At 44.6% G+C, this 14,826-nt stretch overlaps 1 protein-coding gene across 3 annotated transcripts in view; it reads left to right on the top strand.

Annotated features, from left to right (window-relative positions):
• The first annotated feature begins 565 nt into the window (after positions 1-565).
• Positions 566-14,826, top strand: part of UBE4B (ubiquitination factor E4B) — a 122,387-nt gene continuing 108,126 nt past the window's right edge. For 2 of the 3 annotated variants that reach the window (XM_070768232.1, XM_019976352.2), the window contains exon 1: positions 566-1,299. In XM_070768232.1, coding sequence (XP_070624333.1) covers positions 1,276-1,299 — 24 coding nt within the window. In that variant the 5' untranslated portion in view covers positions 566-1,275. The remainder of the gene's footprint in view (positions 1,300-14,826) is intronic. The other variant, XM_070768233.1, reaches the window with a different exon arrangement.

Here is a 14,826-nt window from a genome sequence, read left to right as displayed (position 1 = left end):
AAATGGGCTTTCTCTGGGGAGGTGTAAGAGTCTACGCTTTAGTTTTTCAAAATGTGAGCGGTTAGGCTGATAGTGAACGCTCGCCCCAAAAAGCAGACATTTTTCGTTTTCTTTTATTTCGTTTGGGCAGCATCGTGTATAGTCCAGGCGTTTGTGAGTCGCTAAAGGGAAGAACCTGGAAACTAAGGAGCCGCTGCGGGCCGGGGTCACCGGCAGGCGTCCCCTTCTGGCCAATCTTCCCGTTGTCCGTGCAGCCACCCAGCCCCGCGGCCTCCGCCATCGCTCGCCCGCGTGGCGGTCCCGGCAATCTACCTGGGCCCAGCCTGCCGCGCCCCCGCCCGCGCCGTCGCCAAGGCACCGCGCCGCCCCGCCCCCTCGGCGCTCCGCCGGCCCGCCCGCGGCCCCACTCGCCCCTCCCTCTGCCCCGCGCTGCTGCGGGGGAGAGGGTGGGGTGGAGGCGGGAGGAGACGCAGGCGAGAGGAAATAGGAGGTGCGACGCCCGCGGCCCATTGGCTGCCTCATGCTAGGGCCAGAAGCCCCGCCTCTCTGGAGAGGTCACGTGATCCCTTTCAAAGATGGCCGCCCTGTTGTTTTGATGAATAATACTTGGTGGGGCGAGGGGTAAGAGTAGGGGTGGAGGGGTAGGCGGATTTACTCTACCAGCGAAAGCATCGAGAGTCCGGTCCTCCCCCTCCCCCCTGCCCAAGCTCCGCCGTGGAGGAGGGGCGTGGCCGGCTTGCTTTGGGAGGGGAGGAGCTTCCCTCCTCAGTGCTGGGCTCTGCCTGGGCGGCTGTGGGGTCGCCGTACCTCGGGGCACCCACTCTGCAGTTGAACACTTCCCGCCAGGGTCAAAGGGTAGGAAGGAGAGCAGGATCTGCTGAGGAAGCGCAGCTACCGCGCCACCAGCCCGAAGACCCAGCAGGCTCCGGGCACGAGGCGAGCTGGAGACCGAGCTCCTTGTCTGGGTAACCTGGGAAGCAGAGGGTAAATAAGTGGCGCCTTAAGATAAACCCTGTAGCAGCAGCAGTGGCGGTCAAAGGAGGCTGCTGGAGACGGCAGCAGCTGTAGGAGTCTCTGGGGCGATTGGAGTGACCGACGCCAAGGCATTTCAGTGCCTCTCGTGTTCTTATTTTTTAACCTCTGACTATGCAATTCTGAAACCTCCCCCATTCGGGGGACCAGACAGCCCGATAGACACCTACCACTCTCCTCCCGCCCTGGTCTCAAAGAACGGAAGATCTCTCCCTAACGCCTTTAACCATTAAGAGGAAAGCGATGGAGGAGCTGAGCGCTGATGAGGTGAGGAGGTTGGGGGACACCTTGGGAGATTAGTTGGCAACTCTTTGGCGCTTTGGGTAGGCGTGATACTGCGCCAGTGGTGCCTGGCCTTTGGTCAGCGATGGAGATGACATCTAAGAATAAAATGAGTCCCTAAGAGGGTCTCCGATTGTATTCTCTTATATTTCTTTGCCTTTTTTTTGCATCCTGTATTCCATTTGCCTCTTTTCGAGTTTTCTTTTAGAGTCTAAAGAAGAGGAGAACATATTGAGGTTTTTATTCTTTTTTTCAGGGTATTTAAGCTAGAAGGGCTAGATTTACATGAAGTTGAGTGTGTGTGTGTGTGTGTGTGTGTTTGTACACGCGCCTGCGCGCGCACGTACGTGTGCGCGCCCGCGCCTTACTGCAGAGATTGAAAGAATAATTTTGGGTGGAATCAGAATGTATGGGTGTATGTTTTTAAATGGATTTGAAATCCCGAGTATGTGTGGACACGTCATTGTATAAGTTGACTGAACATTACGTGTGTGTTTGGGGGTGGCCTACAAACAGATTCTTTGATATTTAACAAAACGTGTATCTTCTCAATAGCTTAGTGAATTACAGTTAAAATTTAGCAGTTTAACAGACCAGTAATGGCTTCTGGCGTACTTCTCTTGCAGCGTGATTTTTTCTAGTTTTTGTCCCTTTCAAACTCGTGTTTTGCTGTAGCAGACACTGAACAGGAAGCAAATGGAAGCAAATGACTTTGAAAATTCCCCCTATTATCATTTCTGAAAGGATTATTACAGATCCCTTTCTGGATGACTTCTAGATTATTTAATAATAATCTTAAAAACTGGCATTTAGGGTACAGGGAATTTCCTGTGATTCTGTTGACTCCCCACCCCCCTTTAAAAAAAAAAAAACATTGAGTTTCTCTTTCAGGACCCCTCCTGACCTCCTTGTCTTCTACCTACCATTTCTTCCACTGGTTCTTGTAAAACTTCTGTACAGTATTAGAAAAGTAGTTGTCAGTCAGGTTGGTTGTACTGTAAAACTTCCATGCTTCAGTTTTTGCTACAGAGTAGTCAATATGTTTACCTAGAGACTAAAATTCTCCAGAGTGAAGCAGGCGAGTTGGGGGCTAAGGGTCAGGTAGGAAAGGAAGCAAATAATTTTGTTGCTTTGATACCTGGCTGTTTAGAAAGTCAGGATTACCCATTCTGTGTTACTGACTTCGTTTTCTAAATGCATCAGTAATGTAATCTTAAATTAGAAAAATATTGAACAGCTTCTTTCATATAGGAACCATCAAGAGATCCTCTTAGAGGCACTTCGTTTTGTGTCGTTTTTTTAAAAGTGCACCCCCCCTTAAAAAAATATTAATCCTCATGGATCATTTATCTTAAGGCCAAGAGTTTTTAAGTAGTAGAAATTACATTTTTCTTGACATTCTCTAAATAGTTCCTGGTTTAGAAGTTTTTACATTCTTGAGTTTTTACCAAGAAATTGTTTTCAAACCATTAAAGTATACAAACCAGTTAAAGAGCTGTATAATCTGAACTGCAGCTTTTTACTTTACCCAGTCCTTGAGGGAAGGTATTAACTTTTTTGACCATATAAGGAACAAATGTAATCATTGTGGAGGAGATAGATATTTTTCAAGGTCAACAGAATATTAAATATGAAAAATTTAATTCACTAATACAAGATCAATATAAACTTATGTTCAACAAATTAGTTGGCCTGACCACAAAGGGACAGTTCAGTAATTTTACTCTCAATAGAATCTAGAATAGATCTTTTTTGGGGAAAAGTTTAAATTTTTTAAAAATCCATTTCCTTTAATTCTGGCATTAGGTGAACAGTTCTTAACAGAAACATTTCTGAAGCTTTTGCCTTATTGTTACTCTGTTGGTGGAAACTTGTGTCATAGGTGTGGTAGGCGACATTGATTTGGTTAGATAACATTTATGTTGTTGAAAATTCAAACATGCATCTCAGGGTGTAAAACAGTCAACACCGTGACCTTTCAATCTAAATTAGGGAATCAGGTAAGACAGGATTTTATATTTTAGCAAAATGGAAATAGATGAGAATGTAATCCATGAAAAATAGAGGCTGCTATAACCAGGCTAGGGCTTCCCTTGTAGCTCAGTCGGATAAGAATCTGCCTGCAATGCAGGAGACCTAGGTTTGCTTCCTGGGTCGGGAAGATCCCCTGGAGAAGGAAATGGCAACCCACTCCAGTATTGTTGCCTGGAGGATTCCATGGACAGAAGAGCCCGGTGGGCTACAGTCCTTGGAGTCATGAGTCAGACACGACTTAGCTAGTAAATCATCATCATCATCATCATAGCCAGGCTAGTAGCTTTAGAAGATTGTACATTATGGCTACTTTTTGGTCCCTCTCATTGATCACCTTGAATTCTTGTACTTTTCCTTTCTTGTGCTTTTAAGGAGAGTATTTCTTTAACTTCATTGCTGTTTCCATAGCACATAGAGCAGATCCATGACTAAGTTTATTCTTTCCAGGAACCGCATTTCAAGGCGTTATTATTTACAGTGCATTCATCCTGTACCCTACTCATGTTTGTTTATTTGTTTTAATACCAAAATAATGCTGTGATTAGAGCAGGTATTTTAAACTGTTTTCAACTGTGGTGATGATGTGTTTTCATGGAAATGATGTGCTTTGCTTTGCTTTGTTTCTTTTTTTTTTGGCAAAATCTTTATGACCTAGTTCATCTTTAAGAGAGCTGGCTGGGATTCAGGGTGTGGTAAAGGTTTTAGAAGTTGTCTTCCTTCCCAAATGCAGAATGTGTGACCTTGGATATTTTAGCAGTTTTTTCGGTGGAAGGGGACCGATATTTATTAACAGTCTTAGAAGCCTGCTCTGTGCCAGTCACTTTATAACCATTGTTTCATTTGATAAAACAGAGCAGTTCAGCAGATCCTTCAAATTTCCTTGTTTTAAAGGTGAAGCAACTGAGATTTAGGTTAAGTTCATAGTGCCCTGGCTTAGAAGTGGCAGAATTGGAGTTCATACCCAGGGTTCCTGATCTAAAAGCTCTTTTTACTGTATTTTACTGCCTAACAACTGGCAATAAATTCACCACAGCTTCTCTATAAATATCCTACTAACATGCTTGATCTGCATAACTTTTCTGTAAAAGTGTTCTTCATGAATTCATTCATGATGTGATCAAGTTTATAGTCTTTTTGGTGCTGACTCTCATCACACTCCTCCAATTATCATTCACTCAACAACTGTTTTTTAAAAAGATGCTGTACATCCCCAGCAATGTATTAGGTAGGTTAAGAGAAACAGTCTTTTTCTTAAAGAAATTATTATGGGATTGGGGGATGGGTAGGGCTAGGTAGGAGTCCAGCAATTACAACACAGGGTGCTAAGAGCTATTATGGACACGTGCACAGTAAGACTCCTAAGAAAATCAAGAAGGGAACCCTGGTGGGATAGCATCTTAGTGAAGACTTTCAAGAAAAAGTGATGCTTGGGGACTTCCCTGGTGTTCCAGTGGTTAAGACTCTGCCCTCCCACCGCAGAGGGCACAGATTTGATCCCTGGTTGGGGAACTAGGAACCTGGATGACTCATGAGTACCCCCCCCCCAAAAAAAAAAAAAAAGGAAAACTGATCTTTATACTGAGCAGTAGTTGTCAGGCAAAGGGCTCTTGGAATGGACTGTGAAACTGGGGAGCTCAGGAAACTGCAAGTAGTGGGCCTGGAGATAGGATTTGTGGGGGAGTGGCTACAGGCAGACAGGCACCAGATCTCAGACAGTATTCAGAAATGCTCAGGCGTTTGAACTTTCTCAGTAAGACTGTAACAAGCCTTTGAGGGGTTTTAAGGGAGTAGATGACTGGCAAGGTGTCGAAGGTAGGTGGAAAGAAGCTGGCTGCAGGCTGAGAGATGCATTCAGAGATTGCTACTGCTATTGAGGAGCCAAGCAATGGAGTCCAAAGGCCTTGGCAGTGGGAATGGAGGAGAGCAGACAGGAGAAATTTTGAGGATCTAAGTTAAGCCACTTCTGATGCTCAGGTTGATGTGAAGGAGGTGGAGGCAGGGCAGGAAAGAAAAAGATAACTCCTTGATTTCTAGTTTGAGAGAAGGATGGACTGGAGGAGAGAGAAGAAATTCTAGACAAGGAGCAGATTGTGGAGAAAGAAGATACTTGTTTGGGTCACTGAAAGATGACCCAACATAGAGGCCCCTACCCCTGGCCTTTCTACTCTAGCATCTCCATTTCTGACCATTTCTTTGTAACAGGCCTCATGACTTAAGGTCACTTTTTTCCCCAGGAGATAATTGCTGCCCCTCACTTTATAACCAGGATTCTCCTGAAGCCTGGTAGGAGAGTGGAATGTTACCTCTCCAGACCCTTTCTCAACTCTTTTTGGTTCATTTTAGCTAAGAGACAGAGAATGGTAATGATGTTAGCTGATATTTATGAATTTTAAATATGTGCTAAGCACTTAACTTGCTCAATAAAGTTGGTATTCTTATTCCCTTTTTACAGATAAGAAAATTGAGGCTGATAGCAATTAAGCAGTTTGCCAAAAAGTGCACAACTAGGAAGTGGTAGAACCTGGATTCTAATCCAGAGTCAGATTCCAGAGTTCTTAATCCCATTACTAAACTTCCTCCAAAAGAATAATCTGAGCAAGTTGTAATGGTTATGGCATTTTTATTTTCCCTTTTGAGATGGAAACTGGAAGCATTAACCCCTTGTTACCATTAAGAGTGGAGCTCATCAAGTAGCCTTCTATTCTTTTATGGGGAAAAGATCGCAAGATTTCTGATGAGGGGGTCCTTGGATCTTCAGGCCTTTGCTTCTCGCACAGAGCATTTTCTGAGACGGTACTTGGGGTGTGTCTAGGTGGAGACAGCTTCTTGTAGCAGCTCCTTCAATGGTATTTGCTATTTACTTGCTACATGTCAGACACCATGTGAGACGTGCTGGTATGGGGCTTCTTTCTGGTGGGAGGAGACGTGATAAATATCCACATAAGCTGTCATTTGGTGGGCTTCCCTGCTGGTCCAGTGGTTAAGAATCCTCCTTGCTGTGCAAGGGACACTAGTTCGACCCTTGGTTCAGCCAGATCCCACATGCCTCGGAGCAGCTAAGCCTGTGAGCCCCAGCTGCTGAAGCCTGTGTACCCTAGAGCCTGTGCTCCACAACAAGAGAAGCCACTGTAATGAGAAGCCCTCACATCGCAACTAGAGAAAAGCCCACTTGCATCAGCAAAGACCCAGTGCAGCCAAAAATAAAGAAATAAATATTTTTAAAAGATGTCATATGTGATGGTACCATGGAGAAAGATAAAATAGGCTATAAAGGGATGGAGAGCAGTAAGGATAAGAGAAGTGTGTGCAATTTGGGGAGGTGACTTCTGGAAAAAAATTTAAAAGATGACGGAGCCATCTGGGGGAAGAGTGTTTGAAAGAATAGGGGACAGCAGAAACCAGGGGCACGTCCCCTACTGCTTCAGGAACACCATGGGGGTCAAGTGTGGTTGGGGCTGAGCAAGGACACAGTGGCAGGAGGTGAAGTCATTCACTTACTCGAGAAACCTTTACTGAGTTCTAACTGGGTTTCAGTCAGTTCTAAGACACTCCCCGTGCCGTGCTACCGTGCTAAGTCGCTTCAGTTGTATGTGACTCTGTGACCCTATGGACTGTAGCCCACCAGGCTCCTCTGTCCATGGGATTCTCCAGGCAAGAATACTGAAGTGGGTTGCCATTTCCGTCTCCAGGGGATCTTCCTGACCCAGGGATTGAACTCACGTCTCTTAAGTTTTCTGCATTGACAGGAGGGTCCTTTACCACTAGCACCACCAGTTTTAGTCAGTTCTGAGATGCTCCCCACCCCCTTTTTCCCTTTACCTTTTCAAATCTTTGAGCTTGGGATGCTTCTTGGTGTAATCGTGGCTGACCAGGTGGCAGTTGTGACACAGTTGTCATTTCCTGTTTATATGCAAACCTGGTTATACCTGTTCGTGTTGTTGGCCTTCAGTTGAGCACTATGCATGATCAATTTAGTTGCCATGTTAAATGCATGCGTGTTCAGTCACTCAGTTGTGTCTGATTCTATTGTGACCTCAGGGACTGTAACCCTTTCGGCTCCTCTGTCCCTGGGATTTCCCAGGCAAGAATACTGGAGTGAGTTGCCATTTCCTCCTCCAGGGCATCTTCCTGACCCAGGGATCAAACCCGGGTGTCCTGCATTGCTGGTAGACTCTTTACCACTACTCTGCCTGGGAAGCCTGCTATGTTAAATGCCTTCCCCCAAATTATACTTTGATCAGCAGTGAAAGCAAATGTTACTTTGTATGAAAAAGAGAAATGAAAATGGCAGTGGGAGGGGTGGTCTCAACTTGATATCAGTAAAGAAAATGGTTGAAAGAATCACCACAATTTCATATTTTGGCTTCTATTGGTTATTTATTGGGGCCCTGGGGCTTCTCTAGTTGTGATATGCGGGTTCCAGAGCTTGAGGGTTCAGTAGCCGGGCACGTGCAGTCTTAATTGCTCCATGACGTATGGGATCTTAGTTCTTTGACCAGGGATGGAACCTGAGGCCCCTGTGTTGTAAGGCAGATTCTTAACCACTGGACTACCAGGGAAATGGCAATTTCATATTTTATTACCAAGCAACAACCAATTGCATTAGGGAGCTGTAGAAAGGCAGAAATCCGTAAGTCTCTGAAACTGTATCACATTTTGAAATTGAACATACAGGTAGAGGGCTTCCCCAGTGGCTCAGTGGTAAAGAACCACCTGCAGTGCAGAAGCTGTGGGAGACGAGGGTTTGATCCTTGCGTTGGGAAGATCCCCTGAAGGAGGAAATGGCAACTCACTCCGGTATTCTTGGCTGGAGAATCCCACAGACAGAGGACCCTGGCGGGTTACAGTCCATGGGGGCACAGAGTCGGATGTGACTGAAGTGACTTAGCACATAGCACATACAGTTAGCAGGATTGCCTTTCATACCCAAGCAATGGATTTGAAGATCAGAGATACATCACCTTTTTAGAAATTTCAAAGCAATGAAAGGCTGATAAAACTGATAACTACTCTGGTCTGGTCTGTTAAGACATTTTGTTATGATTTAGTAGGTAGTGGGTTTTTTTTTTAACCCCCTTTGTAATGCAAAAAATAGTGTTGCAGTTTACAGTCAGTGACATTTTGTATATGATGATACATCGTATATGCCCAGCTTTCTTCTAGACCATGAGGCTATAGGAATGAGCAATGTAAGCAGAAATCCCTGCCTTCATGGGGCTTACATTTTGATTTCTGTTTTAAGAGAATCATTTTAGAGGCTTCTGTGAGGAGAAAAGATGAAGGAGGAAAGAGTGAAAGTGGAGAAGAAAGGTCAGGAGGCCAGCACAAGAGTCCCAGGACCAGGGTCAGTGGTGGAGAAGGTGAGAAAAGGTCAGACCAAGAATAGTCAGATATTTTGTGGATTGATATAACAGAGTGACATGAAATAGCAGCTGCTTACACCAGCTAGATGGTTGTTTCTGTCTAGATAGAAGTCTGGGTGGGAGGCTGGGGCCACTGTGGTAGGCACCTTCTGTCCAGTTGTTCCAAGTATCCTAACATATGGCTTCCATCTTTGTTCCACGTCTATCTGCACTGTAGCCAGATGGAAGAGAGGAGAGGGGAAGGAGAAATCATGCTCCTCTTTTTTTTTTTCTTGACTGTACAGCATGTGGGATCTTAGTTCTCCAACCAGGGATTAAGCATTAGGAGCAGCATGCCGTCTTAACCCCTGGACCACCAGGGAAGTCCCATCATGCTCCTCTTTAATGGCACAGCTTGGAAGTTGCACCAGTCACTTCTGCTCGCTTCCCATTGGCCAGAACCTAAGTCACATGGCCACAGCTCCTAGCTAGGAGGCTGAGAACTGCAGTTCTTGCTGGGTTAGCTGTGTGCTTATCTAGAAGTTCTGTCACATGGAAAGGGGTACTGTCAAGGCATTATTGTTTAAACCCTTCTTCCGAGATCTAAAACACACTCCATGCCTTCCCTCTATCAGCCTCCAGAATCTCCGGGTGTTACACAGTCCAAGAACCTTTAGATTAAAATGCAAGTTATCAGCTGCTCTCCGCTCTCTGCTCCCCGCCCCCATGTGCTGTGGTGGAGTTGGATAGAAGCATGGAAATAAGTCCCTTTTGGCAAAAGGAAAAACGGGGAGTACACATCCCTCACTGGTCCACGGCTATCGTCAGCTCCTGCCAGGCTGCGGCGTGGAGGCTCCCTGCCTTGGCAGCTGTGGGTGTTCCTGTTGCAGTCCACTTAGCAGCCCTGGCTACAGTCCACAGGGTCGCAAAGAGAACTGAAGCACGCACACACGTGCTTTCTTGGAGGAACTGCCCTGTCCCGGCCCTCCGTGGTAGCTTTTCAGTGTCTGTTTTCCTCTGGGGCAGGTCATGGAGGATATCCCCTTCCTGGAGCTGAGTAGTGTCTCCAGCTTGTCTCCTTCAGGAGACCGAAGAAGTTGACTTCTTCAGTCCTGCTTGGTCTCCAAATTACCATACTAAGCCAACTTAGACTAGTCTGTGGCCATGACTTAGGCAGACCTGTCTTCCCTTTTATCTCTGTCTGCAAATCGGCAAGCTGCAGCTTGAGTATGTCTTGTTCTTGCGGGACTTCTTGCTTAAATTGGCAAGAGGCCAGTAGGCACCAAACTCTGAATTGTTCAACCAGTTCCCCTAGAATTACAGTCCAGGTAGACATGCAGGTTATTTTCTGAGGTGTCACAGCTTTTACCAAACATTTTATTGTGGCCTAACAAGGGTTATAAACTTTCATTCTGCAATATCTGTGCCCATGTTGAGCCCTGAGTCATTGCCACATATTTATATTCTATCTAGGTTGATTACTTCCGGGTTCCAAATTCTGTGCATTACTTAGGATACTGGTTTGGCTGCTGCAGCAGAGAGATCCAAAATAATAATGGTGTTAATACGATAGAAGCTAATTTTTTTTCGAAGTAGAAATCTGGGTAGGTGGTTGCGAACTGGTTTAGTAATTCCTTGATTTCTAGGGAGCCAGACACATTCTGTTTAGTGCTGTCATCCTCTGTAAGTGGCCATCTAGTTTGTAATCCAAGATGGCTGCTCCAGTGCCTGCCTGCACATCTGCATTCCAGTCTTCAGGAAGGAACTAAAGGGGAGGGCATGTTTTTGTCCATCAATGGCATGATCAGATGTGTCACCTGTCATTGCTTACATCTCCTTGGTCAGAACTTAGTCACTTGGCCACAGCCAGATACAAAGGTGGCTGAATGTATAGGAAGAGGTAGCTAGCTGTCTCTATCACAGTCATACCAAGAGTTATAGTCTCTGCAGCTTGGAAGAAGGAATTGTCTTATACTGAGGTGGGAAACATTGAAATAGGAGATTAGGGACTTCCCTGGCAGTCCAGTGGTTAAGACTGTGAACTTCCACTGTAGGGGGCACTGGTTTGATCCCTGGTTGGGGAGCTAAGATCCCACATGCTACTCGATATGGCCAAAAATTAAAAGGAAAGAGGAGATTAGAGGTAGAAATTAAGCTATCCATTTTAATCGTATTCTGGTTATATTGCTTATTATTGATCCATCTGGAGATGTTAAGTAGGTTGTTGGATATATATTTGCCTTGCAGTTCAGGAAGAACTGGGGTTGGGGACTCCAATCAGAAAGCTGTCAGTATATTTTAAATTGCAAGAATGGCAAGATGACCTAGGGAGTGAGCATAGAGAGAGAGGAGAGGAGGTCAGAGGACTGAACCTTGAGCCATTCCGGCGTTTAAGAACTGACGGGGGACAGCCACTGAGGTAGAAGGCAAGACGAGAGAGCCTAGAGTTCTGGCATCCAGGAGAAGAAAGTGTTTCATGATGGAGGGGAGGGTTCCACTCTGTCAAATGGCAGTAAAGTAAATGAAAAGAAGACCAAGCCTTAGGATGGGATTTGGCAACATGGAGGCCATTAGTGACCTTGGCTAGACCCATTTCATTGCTGAGTAGGTTCGAGACACAATGAGACAGAATGAGAGCAGAGAATACATTGTTCAGGAGTGAGGCATCAGCTCCAGGGATACACTGTGGAGCCATCCATAGACTGTGGAAGCTGTGGGTTTAAAAAGTGGGAAGAAGATATTTAGGGAACATGTCCTTTTTTAAATTTTATCTTTTACCTCTCCCGGATACAGACTTCCCAGGTGGCTCAGTGGTAAAGAAGCTGCCTGCCAATGCAGGAGACGCAGGAAAGGTGGGTTCAATCCCTTGGTCAGGAAGATCCCCTTGAGCAGGAAATAGCAACCCACTCCAGTATTCTTGCCTGGACAGTTCATGGACAGAGTAGCCTGGTGGGCTACAGTCCATGGGGTCACAGAGAGTCAGACATGAATTAGTGACTAAACAACAACAGCTCCCTATTATGATCACTGGTTCCTTTGTTCGTTCAGTAAATATTTTTCATTCGTTACTCTGTTCCTTTCTTTCCCCGAGGTAGGAAGTCAAGGTGTAGAGGTGGATTTATTTGTATATTTTTTCCTAGCTAGGTGTTCAGGACCTGAAGAGTTCCAAGTATAAATTTTAAACCATAGTTTGGGCGCACTGAATCATATTGCAGCTAATTATTGTAAAATGACTTTATTTTGGGTTTGGTTGTGCTGCTGTGGTGCGTAGGCTTCTGTTGTTGTGGAGCTCAGGCTCTCTCTAAGGCCTTCGGGGCTCAATAGTTGTGACTCCCAGGCTCTAGAGCACAGTCTTGATGGTTGTGGCATATGGCCTTAGTTCCTCTGTGGCATGTGGGATCTTCCTGGATCAGGGATTGGACCTGTATCTCCTACATTGGCAGGCAGATTCTTTACCACTGAGCCACCAGGGAAGCCCTGGCCCTGATTGTTCTTGTTCTCTGGGGGGTTGGGTTCTTTTTTTTCCCCTGCCTTATTGCCGGTAAGATCTTAGTTCCCCCACCAGGGATGGAACCCACTTCCCCTGCAGTGGAATCATGGAGTGTTAACCACTGGACCACTTGTTTACTGTTTTTTATCCATCTCTTGTCACAAGGCTTGGCATAGGGTGCCCCAAAATAAATATTTGCTGAGTCCATGAATTGACTGCAAGGTGTCTTTCCTTGATTCCCAGTTCTTGTGTTGCGGTAGTTTTTTGTTTTGTTTTTGCCATATTAGTTAGGTTAAGGTATGTACTGGAAAACAACCTTATTGTCAGAGTTGTAGTTCAGAGTCACCTGCACCTGGGTTTTAGGTGGACCAGCCAATTGGATGACCAGAGCGAAGTGCTTTCAGAGTCTTAGTTTCCTCACTTGGAAAGTGGTGGTCTGCATCCCTGTCCATGGTGTTCTTACTGTTAATTGCAGGGATACATAAAGTGCTTTGTGCAGTGCCCTGGCAGAGTATGTAGGTTCCTGCAACATATTATCTCTCTTTTTCAGAATAAGACTGAGTTGTACATGATGAGAATTTCAGTTGGTGCTCCTCTGACACCAAACAAGACCTTTGCATGTAATGATGCCAAAAGCATGGAAGGAGGTCTGTTATTGGTTAAGGCGAGAGGCTGAGGTTTGTTTGAAAGGTTGGGTTGCAGTCCTCTCCCCCAACCCCTTAAAATTCTTAAAGTCTCTTCTCACTCAGGCACCATCTTTTATGTGAAGCCACACTGTTACTTGTCTCACCTCCTCCTCCTTTTTCTTAAAATCTGGAGTGATCAGGTGGCCTGCATGTACGAAGTGAGTGAAGGAGGATCGAGGAAGTTAGGAAGGGAACTGTGCAGACAGGAGACCTGAGAGGAGTCTCAGGAGAAACACGCTGCATATGGGGGCCAAAACCCATATGCGAGGTGACTCAGTCTGCTCGAATCAGATGACTCATTTTACCTTCTGAAGGGACTGTCCCCTCCTGCAGGGCTGGGGAAGGGGAATCTCTGAATGAGATGCCACTGTGTGATCTGCTTACCAGCTGCCATATCTTCAGCATTATTTGAAAAGTATAGTCAAGCTGGGCAAACAGGTATCTTCGGGGTTTCAGTATTGAGAATACCTGGCCTTGACTTAATTAGCTTTCTAGTTAACATTGTGAAATACATTCTGTTCACATTGTTTCTCTGTTCCCCGTCAGGGTTTGGTATAGGTTCTAGATGTGTAAGAGTGTCATGATGATTGTGGGTAGCCATTCCCTTCTCCAGGAGATCTTCCCGACTCAGGGATGGAACCCAGGTCTCCTGCATTGCAGGCAGATTCTTTACCATCTGAGCTACAGGGAATCCCAATTTAATTAGTTTAAGTTTTCTGCCTAGATGAGGTGGCCCTTTGCTTTTATGGGTTGTTTTGTTTTTTTGAAGCTGAACCAGGATTTCCAGACAAATCATAGTGCACACCTGTCATGTGCCAGCTTCTCTTCTAGGATCATATCAGGCTGGATCTTTGGTTTAGACCTCTGTCTGTACTTGTCACCAGCACTGGCTTCATGGGAATGTGATCTGCAGACAGAAGTGCCCCCCCAAGTGGTTGAATGCTCTGCTGTTGGCATCATGAAATTCTTAATACTTTTGAGCAGGAGGCCCTGCATTTTTTTTAGGTACCAGGCCCCACAAATTCTGCAGCTGGCTCTGCTTTGTCACCGACTTTCTCTGTACAGGTGGATATGTATCTGGGGAGAGTTTGGTTAGGTTCCACAGTTATAGAAAACCATGGGAAAGCTCATTAAAGAGATGTTCAGGTTTTAATGGGGGAAAGTCTTAGTATATGTTAATAAGCTCCTACTTAGAGTAGAAACTTGTAGTAGAAACTTAAATTTCTACAGTGTGAATTGAATACGGTATTGAATCTTTGGATAGCTCATTTAACTTCATCAAATAGATTTTTTTAAATCAAGATTTTTATATAGAGGCGTTTACTTCCATATTTTTCATGTATATCTTTTTTCTCCAATCTTAATGAAGCCCCTTTTGTATTTTGTCAAAAATATTGATCATATTTTTATAGTATAAGCACTTGCTTTTTGTGAATTATGACTTGGATGTAAAACTATAGCTCATGTTTTAAAATTAAAAATTTTTTAATTAAAAAATGTTATCCGACAGCGAGTTTTCTCTAGTGTGAGTATTTTTTCTGTAAATAGTTATTTGTGCTGTCTAGTATACAGATTTCTCATTTTTAAACATAATGAAGTACATTTAATGTTAGAGGTGGAAAAATTCTGTGTATATGAAAATCCTTGGGGGAAAAACTTATTTCTGAGAAGGAAATGAAAATTGGTGGAAAATGAAAAACTATCTAGCAGCTTTTACAATCAGAATTTTTTATGTGTGATTTGATTTATTCATAAAATTGTCATGTCTAGGGTATTGAGGAATATGAACATTTAGAAAAAAGCAGGCAATAAATTGTTGTTGTTGTTTTCTGACTGTGCCTCATGTAAGCAGGACCTTAGTTCCCCAACCAGGGATGAACCTATGCCCCCTTTCAATGGACGCTCAGAGTTTAACCACTGAATCAGCAGGAAAGTCCCCCTTTTTAAAAATAATAATAAC

Source organism: Bos indicus, chromosome 16 (genome assembly GCF_029378745.1).
Source record: "Bos indicus isolate NIAB-ARS_2022 breed Sahiwal x Tharparkar chromosome 16, NIAB-ARS_B.indTharparkar_mat_pri_1.0, whole genome shotgun sequence".
NCBI classification, from domain to species: domain Eukaryota; kingdom Metazoa; phylum Chordata; class Mammalia; order Artiodactyla; family Bovidae; genus Bos; species Bos indicus.
The sequence above is the reverse complement of the archived record's forward strand: the minus strand, read 5'-3'. Positions and strand labels throughout refer to the sequence as shown.